Source organism: Dioscorea cayenensis, chromosome 14, assembly GCF_009730915.1.
Source record: "Dioscorea cayenensis subsp. rotundata cultivar TDr96_F1 chromosome 14, TDr96_F1_v2_PseudoChromosome.rev07_lg8_w22 25.fasta, whole genome shotgun sequence".
Classification (NCBI taxonomy): Eukaryota; Viridiplantae; Streptophyta; class Magnoliopsida; order Dioscoreales; family Dioscoreaceae; genus Dioscorea; species Dioscorea cayenensis.
This window is the reverse complement of record NC_052484.1, coordinates 12201742-12215166: the sequence shown is the minus strand read 5'-3', so window position 1 is coordinate 12215166 and position 13425 is coordinate 12201742. Positions and strand designations below refer to the sequence as shown.

General features: G+C 34.6%; 1 protein-coding gene across 3 annotated transcripts; it reads right to left on the bottom strand.

The window, feature by feature from the left end:
• Positions 1 to 2138: 2138 nt before the first annotated feature.
• Positions 2139 to 13203, bottom strand: LOC120275105. Of its 3 annotated transcripts, none has more exons than XM_039281601.1 (16): positions 13044 to 13203; positions 12060 to 12526; positions 11836 to 11968; positions 11668 to 11705; positions 11401 to 11494; positions 8726 to 10533; positions 7527 to 7658; positions 5975 to 6047; positions 5806 to 5845; positions 5511 to 5583; positions 4806 to 4871; positions 4383 to 4460; positions 3395 to 3567; positions 3001 to 3047; positions 2689 to 2899; positions 2139 to 2586 (listed from the first exon to the last, which is right to left on the bottom strand). In XM_039281601.1, exons 2-16 carry the CDS (start codon positions 12269 to 12271, stop codon positions 2339 to 2341), a joined length of 3426 nt encoding a protein of 1141 aa, XP_039137535.1. In that variant the 5' UTR covers positions 12272 to 12526; positions 13044 to 13203; the 3' UTR covers positions 2139 to 2338. The 3 variants fall into 3 exon arrangements, with proteins under 3 accessions (XP_039137535.1, XP_039137534.1, XP_039137536.1); XM_039281600.1 differs by having other exon boundaries at positions 12060 to 12523; XM_039281602.1 differs by having other exon boundaries at positions 12060 to 12264.
• Between the last annotated feature and the right edge of the window lie 222 nt (positions 13204 to 13425).

Sequence of the window (13425 nt, the reverse complement as noted above, 5' to 3'; positions counted from 1 at the left end):
TAAATAAAATTTTTTATAAAAAATCTCTTCACTCACTTTAAGGTCTTTTGACACTTATTGGAGTGAAAGGAAAAGTAAATAAAAAAATTATGAAAATTTCTCTTTGAGCTCATTTTCAGGTCTCTTGATACTCATTGGAGTCAAAATGAAAAAAGTGTTAACAAAAATGCTCTTGAAACCCGTTGTGAGGTCTCATTCTCAAAGATGAATTGGAGAACTCAATTAATGACTTAGTTAATGGAAATCAAGTTCATAATTATTATAGCTTGAGATCCATTTTAAAAGCAAGTCACCATTGTCAAGTTAATGACCCAAATCATGTTGAAGGCCATGACTTGAAGATTTGATGGTCAAGGCTCAAAAGCATTGAAGAGTCAAGACCTAAATATCTCATATAAATGATGAATGCAACTTTGAAGTCTTAAGACACAAAGAAGTCAAAGATCCATGAAGTTTCACAAATCAGAGAACTGGAGATTTCACAAGCACAAAGCACCAAAGTCTTCAGCGATGAAAGAAACAAAGATGACCAAGTAGGCAACTCATAAATGCAGAGTTTTCCACAGCTTGAGAGTTATGCGATGTGTCAAGATACAACACATACATTAAAAAAAATCGAAGAAGGCTATAGTCACCGAGTTAAAGGGTCTTCTAATATGATTTTAGAAAAGGAGTCAAGAGCGTCAACCAAGTCATGCAGGAAAAAGAGTTTGAAGAGAATGATAAAAAATAGTTCTCTTAATACTTTTGTATCGCTCATAATTATATACTAATATGCTCTTTGAAATTAATAAAAAAAAAATTAATTTTATGTTTGCTCAGTCATTTTTCCATTCACACTTGTTTCTTAATCGGAGGTTCCCACAACATTATCTGGGGTAATTAATATTAGGGGCTTGTCCCTAATAGAAGTTATGAACCTGCAATCATCTGAAATATAAAAATGATTAAAATTTGATTTGTGATCCATGATTTTTAACCGGTCAATCCTAATTAAAAGACGGGTAAAAAAAAATGAGCCCACAATTATGTTTTTGAAATGAATTTTTTATTTATAGTTATTGAAACAATTCGCATTTAATAATAAAACATGTAGCTATACTTGTGTTTTATTAACCTCATCCCAAAACCTCTCCGATTAAACTTTTAATTCATCAAAAATAAAATTGAGAATATAAAATATATATATATATATATTATGTACATATACATATGTGGAAAATTGCAAATTTTAAGTTAATTGTGAGTTATATTATTTGGACTTAGTTTGATAATTGTAACATCAAAGCCATTAATTATTGATTAATTGAGTGAAGGACATTTGGTTAGCAGCAAAATCCCAATATTATTAAGTCAACGCCACTTTAGACAAATTCGCCATGGTTGACTAAAGACCAAATACTACAATATTTTTTATGCCTAATTAAATTTTAATAATTAATAATAAATCACAAGTAATTGTCTCCTGAGAGGATTGGGAGTTGGGCACCACTCTTCCCAAAATTTTATTCTTTTTTATTATTATTATTATTAATAATGTCCTTATTTATGAATAAGGACATTATATTTAGATTATGTTCTTTATTACTAGTATTGTTATTAATACTACTATTCTTGCTGTGATTATTGTTTTCCTTATTAATATCATTATTATTAAAGATGATGTTAATATCGAATTCTAGTTAGAATTCTATGTATGACAAAATCTATGCAGCTAGAAAAATTATTATTAAAATATGAAATATTAAAAGAATGAAAAACTTTATTCCTCAAATTTGTATAAGCTAATACTGCTCAAAAGATGGGTTTAATTACTCTTGAAAATAACGTCTCTTATTTCAAAAGTGGAAAATTATCCCTTGCTCATCCATTAAATTGGTCAATATTTTGAGACAAAATGGTTTTCTCTCCCTTAACCTTTGCTGCAAAATAATACCAAAAAAAAAAAAATTACCTTTGATCTAATTCAGTTTTAAAAAAGGAAAACCCCATAAAAGTTACACAATTCACAAAAGAGGGTTAACAGAAAAAAGAGATCATGCTCTTTAAATTACAAATTGATTGCCTTCAACATTCTTCCAAGTAATAACTACCTAAAAAATTAGTAGAACCCCAAAATACAGAAAAAGAAGTACATGGGCTCATGAAGAGAAAAACTCATGAAAAATTATTATTGTTCCTCCAACATACTACATTAAACATTATAAATACACCAGTTGTTACATTAAATATGACATTTTACACGAGAAGAAAGAGGGACTTTGCGTGGTAGATTCAGTCAGTCGTCTAGCAGGAAGCTGCATACTACAATACCATTAATGTTAGTTGCTGGTTTTACTCAAGAAATTTCCTGACAGCGTACAATGCCAGCAGCTCCACCATAGCAAAGCCATCTCTCACTTCCTTTGTTCATGTTCCATCTTACTCTGTGCATAGCCAAAATTTTGGAAGGAAAATCCAAAAACTCTGATTCTGCTTCTCTACATCCATGTTCACTCCTCTGAACTAACTGTTTTGATATATCCTGTACATTTTTTGGCTTTGATTTTGGCTTCTTCATCTCAGGAAAAAAGAAGATCCTATTCCCTGAAACAAATATCCAATCATCTGTCAATACAATAGTTGATAAGTACTCAGAGAAATTTGGCGGTCAGGATTTGGATATCCCGCGTAAGATTTGACACAAACCTGGAGGTGAAGATTTTGAGTCTTTTGGTCCAGCTTGATTTGCACCTGCAGTATAGGGAATAAGAGCTTGGGAGGTCACTGTGCAGTTGCTCATGCACTTTGTCACCAGAGATGGGGTGCTTATCTTAAGTGTTTCACCATCTTTTAAAAGTGAACCACATAAAATGTGTGGGAGACGATTCCGAGGATCCTTCAGAGAATTAACTGTAAGCTGTTCACAAAAAGTCCTTTAGACATATAGATCAGAGGTTTCCTGTATTTTCTAAATGGCGTATATTCCCCTTCAATGCAAACATGAGAACAGTGAATCACCTTAAAGTAATACGTGGAACCCTCTGCGCTGCAATAAGCAGCTAGACCTATAAAGGAAGTACAAAATGAGCATCATTGACTTGTTAAGTATTGACTTTCCAAGAAGGTATAGATACTTTAGGACAGCATATAGAAACGAATAAGCATCAAAGGTATAGATACTTTAGGACAGCATATAGAAACGAATAAGCATCAAAGGTATAGATACTTTAGGACAATCTATTCCTTAGGGTCAAGAGTAGAGTTGTTGCCCGGTGGAGATAGGGGCAGAATTTTTTCAATGTTTATATAAAATGTCCCTCTTGTATGTCCGATGTTGTAATATAATACACATAAAAATGCCTAAATATACATGGGATAATTAAATCCTAACCAAAAGCCAAAACTAAGGTACCTGTTGAACATGACACTTGGATGCTCCAAAGGGCAAATGGTGAACAAAAGTAACTATGCCATGCAGGCTGCTTCATGCCATCAGAAGGTTTTCCAATCACTGGACCATCATTTGCCAAATCCCACAAGCTGAAGGTCCTCAACGTGCCATCATCGAGTGAGATAATAATGCACCTAGAAAGTGATGCAGTGCACCAGAAGCAAAGTTTCCATAATGAAGATATAGCTAAATCTTAGAGCAATATGATTAATTTAAATTCAAAAAGACTGACTCAATAAAGGAGAGGCCTAAATAGGATATAGGATATTTCTCACCAATTAAAGATATTATCTTAGGCTAGTTTTATTTATGTTAAGAGTTCAATATGGAATTTTGTATGGTCCAAGGTAAAACACTCAGTAGATTAGGGTACCCCCATGCCACCTGACCAACCCCAGGGAAGATTTTTGTGAGTTGTTAAAAATTGGCCCAACAGTGAAGATCATGCTTCTATGTTGATTTTCAGCAATGATATTGGATTTATTTTAGAACTTTGGTCAAGTTACAAGCTTTAGTCTTTCAAATCCTAATGACAAGTGTTCAGAGATTAAAATTTGCATTTAACAGCCCCACGCTAACATCAAAAAAAACAGAAGCATAAAGCAGCCAGAAACCCATAAGAAAGAAAGAAATAAAATCCATGCACCGGTGCAACAACACTGCTGCGCATGAAACAAATATCTGCAGCCTTTTCCAGAATTTAAAAAGAAAATCACCCTCTTCAAGTGAAGATTACTTAAAAGATCCTCTTCTAACAAGAAAGATCTTACCAAAAATCCATGTTTAAACTCCAACAACATCAATATTCAGCTTGAAACATCTTATCAGAGTAACATGAAAGACTCGAAAAAAATGTCTGATTTTCGGTGGTTCATTTTTTTCATTGAAATAGGTATTTCTTAATGAAGCACGAAAAAGTTTTCACGAAGTAGGTTGAAATATATGTTACCTGGGGTCTTTCGTCCATTCCAAACTCAATATGGCTCTCTGCACAGGGTAAGGCTCCCACAAAGGACGATGTGGATCACTGCAACAAAGTACATTCAGTTCTGTTGTCTAGCATAATTCAAATAAACAGTGAAACAGAAATATGATTTCAATGATAACCAAGTTAAGATAGCACTGCTGCACTAATAAACTGAATATCAAGGATAAATGTCAATGACAACAAGAAGGAAAATGGCTACGTAGGACAAAAAAAAATGCCATCAGACCACAGCAGGATTCATTTAATAGCATATGATACACACAGGACTCATGATTTCCAGATAAACTATAGCTATACCCCACAAAGGAATACCACGTAATTGAATATAAACAAGACAAAAAGGATTCTTCACTGAAATGAATTGAAATAAGTAAATATACGCACCGTAGATCCCAAAATTTGAGGCCTTCTGGTCCAGTGGTTACTACTAGATTTAAGCTCTCAGGATCACTGAATGGCACATCAATCAATATATAAGCCATATATCAATAAGAAAGAAACTAACATACAAAATGTTCATTTCTAACTAAGTCCCAAAAAAAAAAAACTGATGCAGTGAAAGAACTACATATTCTACCTGCAAATAATAACATTCAAAATTGAACACGATAATGAGACAAAACAGATCATTAAAGATATCCTTTAAATAAGACCATTAAAGATCTTTTTAATTGTCTTCTAACAACATGGCTAGAGGTATAATTCCCTTACTATCAATGCCTTTTATGTGGCCTTCTTAGCATAATTTATGAAGAAAAACTTATCGAGTCATTTATTATTTCGAAGAAATTCCTATGCTATTACCAAATATAGCTCATTTATTGAAACAATCAAGTCAAAGCACATCAGAACACACAAGCAGCCTTTATTCTAATCAGCAAACAAACAAGGATGAAAAGCAAAAGCCAAACCTAATAATATACTTTCAACCATCCACACTCAAATCATTCCTATCAAATGCACTACAAAGTCAACATATTCCAATCACAAACCTTCAATGACAGGAACTATATAGACCAAAATATTTTAAAAAGACATAAAGGCTACAGCCGAATTATAATAATTAAAAAAAAAAAAAGCAACCATCACCTTTCTTCTGGCGCCCAAGCAAGAGATCTTATGGGACCGGCATCAGCAGTGAAACAGAGCAGAGGCCTTGTATCTGTAGAGGGATGTAAAATGAAAATCATGAGTAAGAATATTTAGAAGAGTAATGATGATCATTCAAAATCAACAGCCCAGTGCCCAACTTCCACCGTGCAGTTGATTTAACCATGTTTTCTTTATGCAAAAAAGCCAAAAATGGCAGCTAAATTGTTCATTATCGAAAAAGGTGTATCCATTAGACAGAAAAAATACTCCAAAATAGAATATTACAGCATACCTTGAGAAGGACAGTGAGAAGAGAACTTCCATAGAGCAACCTGAAACGTTAAAAAAAACTTCAACTCTTACAGTCTATATAAATGAATAGATGTCTTCAATGGTCATATTCTTTGCATGAATTGAATAGACACATAGAAGTAGAATAACATAATTAAACAGATCGTTACTGTTCCATCGTGGCATCCAGCTAACATTAAATCACTAGAACCTGAGCGTGACCATTCCAGCGTTAGAGGAATGCTGGAAAAAAAAGGTCAGAGTCCAATGAATCAGAAAGGAAGATACTAGTAATATAACTATTGAAATAATATTCAATATGATATATAGAATTATAGGAAAAATGCAATACTTAAAAGGTTAAGAATTCATAATTATTTGGAAATCTAAGAAATTACATGTTGCAAGTATTTAAAAACTAAGCAAAACTATGATGCCAGACATCAAGGCAAGTTTTAATGGCATTCTAACATAGCTCTACCAGAGCCCCCAACCACACTCCCCAGGTTTAGGTGCTCAAGTATTATTAGCACATAAAAGGATGCACAATTAATCTATGATAATAAAGATTGAAGCCAAGATCCAAGCACACTTCCTAGATTTAGGGATTAAGAATGTTATGTTCAATAGTTATCACTTATTATAAAGAGTTCAAAAGTTATTTCAGATATCAGATGAGCATAGATTCAATAGCCCGTGCTTCACCAATGTTAGAGTAGTATTATTTTATGCACCCATATTTATGTGTTTATCACTTAGTAGGTGTTTATCCTAGTTTAATTTAGAAGGATAAAATGTCTTTTGGATTATGCTAAAAGCCCTAAGTCTAATATTCTCTTTATGACAGTTGAGGTCTCTATTTTGGAATTTAGTCCAATTTGCAGATGTATCAAAGAAATTATAGTTCTCATCTACTTTGATTTTCTGGTTCAGTTTGCATCTAAAGAAAACTGCCACAAATAAGCCTGACAGACATAGACCTACCCAGAACAAATTCGGGCTTGGGCCCTCAAGTTTCTGGCATCTGAGGAAGCCTTGGAGGAAGAGTTGTTTTTAAGTAGATAGTTGTTTTTAAGTGGATACGCCAAATCTAAAATCTAGGCCAGCTTGAGATGTTAAATCAAAAATTAAAATTATAGGGCCCAAACTCATGTTAAGATGTTTGATTTCAATAAGCAGGCAACTTAAGTATATATTACTTTAACTTCATTATTGTCAAACTGTCAGTAAAGTTAGAGGATTGCTTGTAAATTGAGTCAGCATCCAAGCAATCATTTCTACGGCACAAAGTTATTTCTCACCAAACATAAAGATTATCTAAAGAAACATGGGCAATATATTGAAAAGAGAACATAAAGGATTAACAAAACAGGAACCATTGTATGAAACTACAAGTCTATAAAGTAGAAAAGGGGGAAAAATAAAAGGTGCAAATATAGAGCAAATACGGAAAACAGAATCTACATAATATATCCTAAGGAGTTGGGTATATCAGCAAGCAAAAGATGTAAATATGCAACAAAAGGAAATTCTACAAAAGATCTCTAAGCTCTCTTCATCCATTCCTACTTAAAAATCAAAAACTCAAAACACAATGAAGTGATTTTGTCGTCTAATGAGACGCACAGCAAGAGTGGATTCAATTGCCAACCTCTTGCCCAATGAGAAAAAGAAAAACCAAAAAGTGAAATTATTGGAAAGGGGAAACCAAGGTCATCTTACCATTGTCTATCTCCACATTTTATCTTTGAGCATTTGAAAACAGGCTCCAGTTTAAGAAAACGCGGATCAGTACCTTCAATTCTAGAAGAGACGTATAACCTCCTGACCAAGGAAGGGTGCGGCACGTCCCACCTGCATGTGATATAAACCGACAATTACATAAACAAGTTTGTTGAGAGAGAAGAAAAAGAAAAGAACATCATGACCATTGAAATTGAGCACCCATTTAAGATGAAAATACTGTCATAGATTCCAACAGGGGCAAGTAAAGGATACCACAAATGATCACCATATGATATTACAAAGGCTAATTTCAAGTGGACAACACAATGCTACATTTTGAGATCACTGATCTAAATAAGGTACAAAATAAAACAAGCAATCATTTTGCAGTTCATAGTAACCTTATTACCTACAGTTTCCATTAAACACTCTACTTCCCTAATGCATAAACATTGGAGATCACTATATTTAAGGGATAAATACATAAGAATACTGACAATAAACAGGCAAGAAACATATATTTGCAAAGACTGACAATCAAAAATCACCATCTCATCAATGAAACCTAGTGTGTACAGAATTAAAGCTTAAAGGCAGAGGACAAATTAAGCTATAAGAAAAAAAGATAAAAATAAAAATAAAAAGTAAAATATTAATTATTTTAAACAGCTTCAAAGTCAGTCATCAGCCATGCATCAATGCAAGCTAATATATATGTCGCCACTATGACTAGTGGTTTAGTTGATCATAGATGAAAAGAGAGATCAATGGGCCTTTCTTGTCTATTGACATCAAGATTAGATAGATATTCAGATTGTTCTACTAAACAGTCACATAGCATAAGCTGCAAATTTCAAACAGTAACAGTTTAATACTTTAGCAGACTTGGTCTGTTTGTCAATGGGTGAAGGTTCACTATTTGATACCCAATAAGCACGGCTAAAACTAAGATAGCCAGTTTGACTATCATTTCAAGTGATCAGGTCGTCACTGTTCTTTAGAGTTTGTAAACAGCATAGTATAATAAACTTAATAAACAAAAACAATCCAGATACATCAAAATTTAAGAGGGTAGTGATGCTACTTAGACCTTTAGTACATCTACAAATGAAATTAAACGTTTAACAAGAATCTTGTGAACAAGTACATAATATAAATGCTGGAAGAAAGTAGAGGAAAGATGAAAATGGGCATACACTTCAACAGAACCACTGCCCAACAACACAGCAAGATAGCCAATATGTTGTTTGCCTTCAGATTTAATGGAGGTTTTAGGCCTCCATTTCACATCCCACGCAACTTTTCCATTGTGAGCTAGAGAGAAAACCATCCTGGGCAAAGCAATATTTTCTGGAATATGAGAACAAGGCATAGTGTTTGCCCTTCCATTTGTGACACCTTCGCATGCGTCTGACACAATTATTTCACTTTGACAATCACCAGAAATAAAATTTTCTCTTGAACTAACAAGCTCTAGGTTACTGAATAGCTTGAAGTCAGCACCAGATGTTGAAACGGTCTTGGTTGTGCTTTGATTAAATTGATCTATAGGTTTTCCTCCAGGCCTTGGCACAAATGATTGCTCTTCAGCATGTGTATTGCCTGATGTTGGAAACAATGTAGCATTCCCAGAATGAGAATTCAAAGGTGTCATGCCCTTATTTGAGTTCAAAGTAAGACTACTGCCAGATGCATTAGCTTCTACATCAACACCAGGTGTCAGAACACCCTTGTTTGCACTTGAAATTGTTGACTCTCTAGGTTGTCCATGATACCCAGAAACAAATAACTTCTCTTTAATGATTGAACCAGCTGAAGTTGTCAAAGGCAAAGCAACATGCCGCAAATCAGCATTCAAATATGGCAAACCATCACCTCTGCTAGAAATTAGATTATTGCCAAATGCCTCCATGTCTACTTCGACACTACATGCTGCAATGTCATCTACACTGCACACACATGATGCCTTCTCAACAACTAAATTGCCTGAAGTTACTGACAGTGAAGCAATATTCCCCAAACCAATCTGCGAAGGAGCCATGCAGTTATCTGTGCTTGTAAGTGCACCATTACCAAATGCATCTACCTGTAATTCAGCAACAGATTCTCGATGAAACTTATTTGTACTTGACAATGGTTCCTTTCTAGGTCTTCCCCTCTGCTTGGGTGTATTTGTTTCAGAATTAACACTACCATTAGCTAGAACATGTGAAGAGAAAACAACTTCCCCTGAATCAACATCCAAAGGTGTGATGTATGCATTTGCGCTTAAAATTTCATCATTATTGATTGCATATTCATCTACTGCAACAGCAGATGCTGCAAGGCTCTTGTTAGCACTGAGCAGTGCTTTCTTTCTTGGTCTTCCTGTACGCTTAGGTGCAGCTGGTTCTTCTTTCATGTCACCTGAGACAGGTACTTCTACCACATCTCCAGCATCAACATTTACAACTGGCACACAATGCATTATGCTTAAACTCACATGATCAGTGGATGGAAGTGCTTCTTTGTCATCCATACTTTCCAGTGTCCTGGTGGACCTCCCTAAAATTAATCCATTGACACTATCTGGGCCATTTAATCCCCGATTCATGTGCTTTCTCGGTCTTCCTCGAGGCCTAGCAGGAAGAATCTCCCTTCTGGCCAAATCATCTGTACTCAATTTTTCTATTTTTCTAGGTCTACCTCGAGGCTTTGGTGACTGTAATATTTTCTTGTTATCTAAATCATATAAAGCATCATCTTCTGCATGTCTCTTTCTAGGTCTCCCTCTCTTCCTCCTAGTAGCAGAGAACTCATTTTGGTTTAACTCATGAGACAAATCTGTATCTGATTGTTTTAGTATTATTTTTGGTCTCCCTCTTCCTTTAGGCTTCACTTGAGGTAGTTCTTTTTTCTTGTCCAAACTTGGGAGACACCAAATCTGAATTAAGCCCCTTCCAACCAAAGGTACTCCTATCTTGTGATATGAAGCACCAGGAGGATGGGCAGCAACTGCAAGATACTATAAACAAGAGCAAAGATAAAGGAGCAAATGTATACCAAGTAGACAAAGTCACAACACATATGCATGGTCAATTATCACACATGTTGCAGACCAAACCATATTAACTCAAGCATAAACAAATGGAATGTGACAAAAAATTACTTTTATATTTAAACAGATGATGCCATTTGTTTTCTTACACTGTAATAAATGAATGTTCACCCAATAGATGAAGACAAGATCCAAATGATTGCATGTAAGAGGCATACAAATGGACCTGAAGGATATGAACACATCAGGTACAATGCAGCCGATGTGCTTAATTTTCACAACTTGCCATGAAAAATAATTTAGATGTAGAACCACAAATTAGCGAAACTACAAATGTGAAACAAAGGTACCACAATTTATATGCAAATATGAGTACCAAAGAAATGATAGGCTAGATGGCCATGAAATGCATGGTGTCTCTTAATTTCTTCGAATTGTAAAACCTTACAGCAATTGCATGGAATGGAAACTAGATTTGCATTTATATTTTTTTCTGTTATGATTGGTAGAATTTCATATTAGTGCAATCATGGTGCACATAGTGAATTAAGAGCAAAAAGGACCTATTGAATCAAAATGAAAATGCCACAGTTACGTCAACCATGTTATAGATCATCAAATTGGCCTAAAAGTTTTATAGAAATTATCCGAAGAGTGTTTGATGTCCTCAGAATTTCCTATTACGCAATTATTGGTCAAGTTCTTGTAAAGAAAACACCATCTTAGCTAAACCAAACATGGAAAGATATACGACAAAACACAAGTGAAAAGGAAATACATGCTTGGAGCCTGGGCCAATAAAAGCACGGTTTTTGGAGTGAACATTAAAGCTACCTCGCAATTGACTTGGCTCTCAGTTTTCTCATCTGTCCTAGGGCACCAGTCCAATGCCCAAATAGATCCACCAACATGTAATACAAAATCACTCCTAAAAAAAAAAAATCTTCTTAACATATGCATTTACCCACTTAAAGCTGACACAAAAGACAACATCAGAATCGCAAAAACAATAGTTGGAAAATCTGTATCAAGAACAAGAAGTAAAGCAATAAACCATTTAACTCTAAAAAAAGAAGCGAAATCTTGTACAGAACAACATACCTGCTAGAAGATCTCACATTTTCAGGTAAAGATTCCATCTATGTAAGCAGTACAAAAAAAGCACACATTAACCACCATCAACTTACCAATTGCAAACTCCAAAATAAACTCCATAAAACACAAAGCACACGTGAAAGCACACACGAAATCACACTTAACTAAACTAACCTCAGGTACTGAAACTGAAGCTGAAGAAAATTGTGGCAATGTTACCCCCTCACTGAAATCATTCACTTGACCAGACTCACTTTCATAAGAAAAATTTAGAACTTTTGGTTCATTATAGAACTGCTGCCATTCTCTACAAGTGCCATAACAGTACATCTACTTCAATAGCATAATCTAACCAAAAAAATTAAAAGAAAAATTAAGGTTAGAAAGAAGGAGCTCACTTCAAAAACATGATCATGGAGGAAAATCGTTCGATCTGAGATAGCAGGAAGACCTCACTGGGTGTGTCACCAAAAAGAGCGGAGATGGAATCCATTGTGGCAAAGAAGTCGTCAACGGAGTGGTCGAAGGGCGCAATGCTGGGCGAGCTCTGCTTTCCCAGCTTCGCATCGCCATGGCAATCGCTACCCGTTTGATCTCGAAATTCTTCCATTAAAGGTATAAAGAAAAACCAAGAATTATTCCCCAAAAACCCACAAAGAGGATTCGAACACAGGACTCATCGCCGAGTTTTATAACTTTTATATAAATAAATATGGCAAAATTTCCGAAATAGTCCACTAACAAACCACTCTGACCTATTGGTCCCTTTGTTACAAAAGAAAGTTATCAATTTTATCTCCCAATTTTTCAATTGGGCAATTTAAGTCCCTCACCAAACCGCGGTCAGCTTCTCCCTTAAATTCTGCTGATATGGATTAAAATATTAATAGTCACAATGAATGATGTTGAACAACTTAGTGCTCACAAATTAAAGAAACAAGATTAGTAAAATATTTAATCATCCTATTGATGCGGATGATCATAATGGTCAAAACTATAAGATTGCAAAGAATTCAAACCAATAATTTTAACTTCAAGAATGAATTATTAGGAAGCTACTCAGAGTTCTTGAATTCAAGAAACAAAATTTAGTAAATCAACTGATCATCAAGTATTGATGCAAATAAACATAATTCTCAGACTAATTTACATATTATAATAAGATTGCAAAGAATCACATCTGAGTTAATTACCAGGTCAATCAGCAGTCACATATATATAGATGAGAAGAGTTCTACTTTCTACAATCTACAATCAATTTCCTCTCCTAGTTCAGTAAAAAAAAATCAAAATCTGAAGCAAAACAAACACAAGAATTCACACAAACAAGTGAACAAACAAATAAACAAAATCAGAGGCAACAGTGAGCGAGAGAGACGGACAGGAGATGAGATGGTGGTGACGTAACCAAGGATAGGATGCAACAGTGAGCGAGATAAAAAGAGGCAACAGCGTCGACGGCAAGCGAAAGAGAAAGAAGAGGCGGCAGTGGCCGTCGGGCGAGAGAGAGAGAGAAGATTGACAATGATGACCGCGGAGGGATTGAGGGAAGGAGTTATTAGGAATTTCGGATATATATATATATATATATATATATTTTCTTTTTTAGCACCCTGAGAAAATTTATAATATTTTCAAACCCTGAGATTCTGAGAAAGTTATGAATCAAAGTTATATAAAAATTAAAATATTTTCAAATCCTTTTCTATAGAAAATAGTTTTTATTTAAATAATAATTTCCCTGGAAGCTTTAGTTAAAATTAT

What these genes read in the sequence shown, in the direction of transcription:
- LOC120275105 (XM_039281601.1), bottom strand. Translation starts at nt 12,271, where the DNA reads ATGGAAGAATTTCGAGATCAAACGGGTAGCGATTGCCATGGCGATGCG. An exon ending in TTCTCACTGTCCTTCTCAAG is followed by an intron (nt 5,584 to 5,805) that starts GTATGCTGTAAT and finishes ATCCCTCTACAG; the next exon opens with ATACAAGGCCTCTGCTCTGT. An exon ending in CTCAAAATCTTCACCTCCAG is followed by an intron (nt 2,587 to 2,688) that starts GTTTGTGTCAAA and finishes TATTTGTTTCAG; the next exon opens with GGAATAGGATCTTCTTTTTT.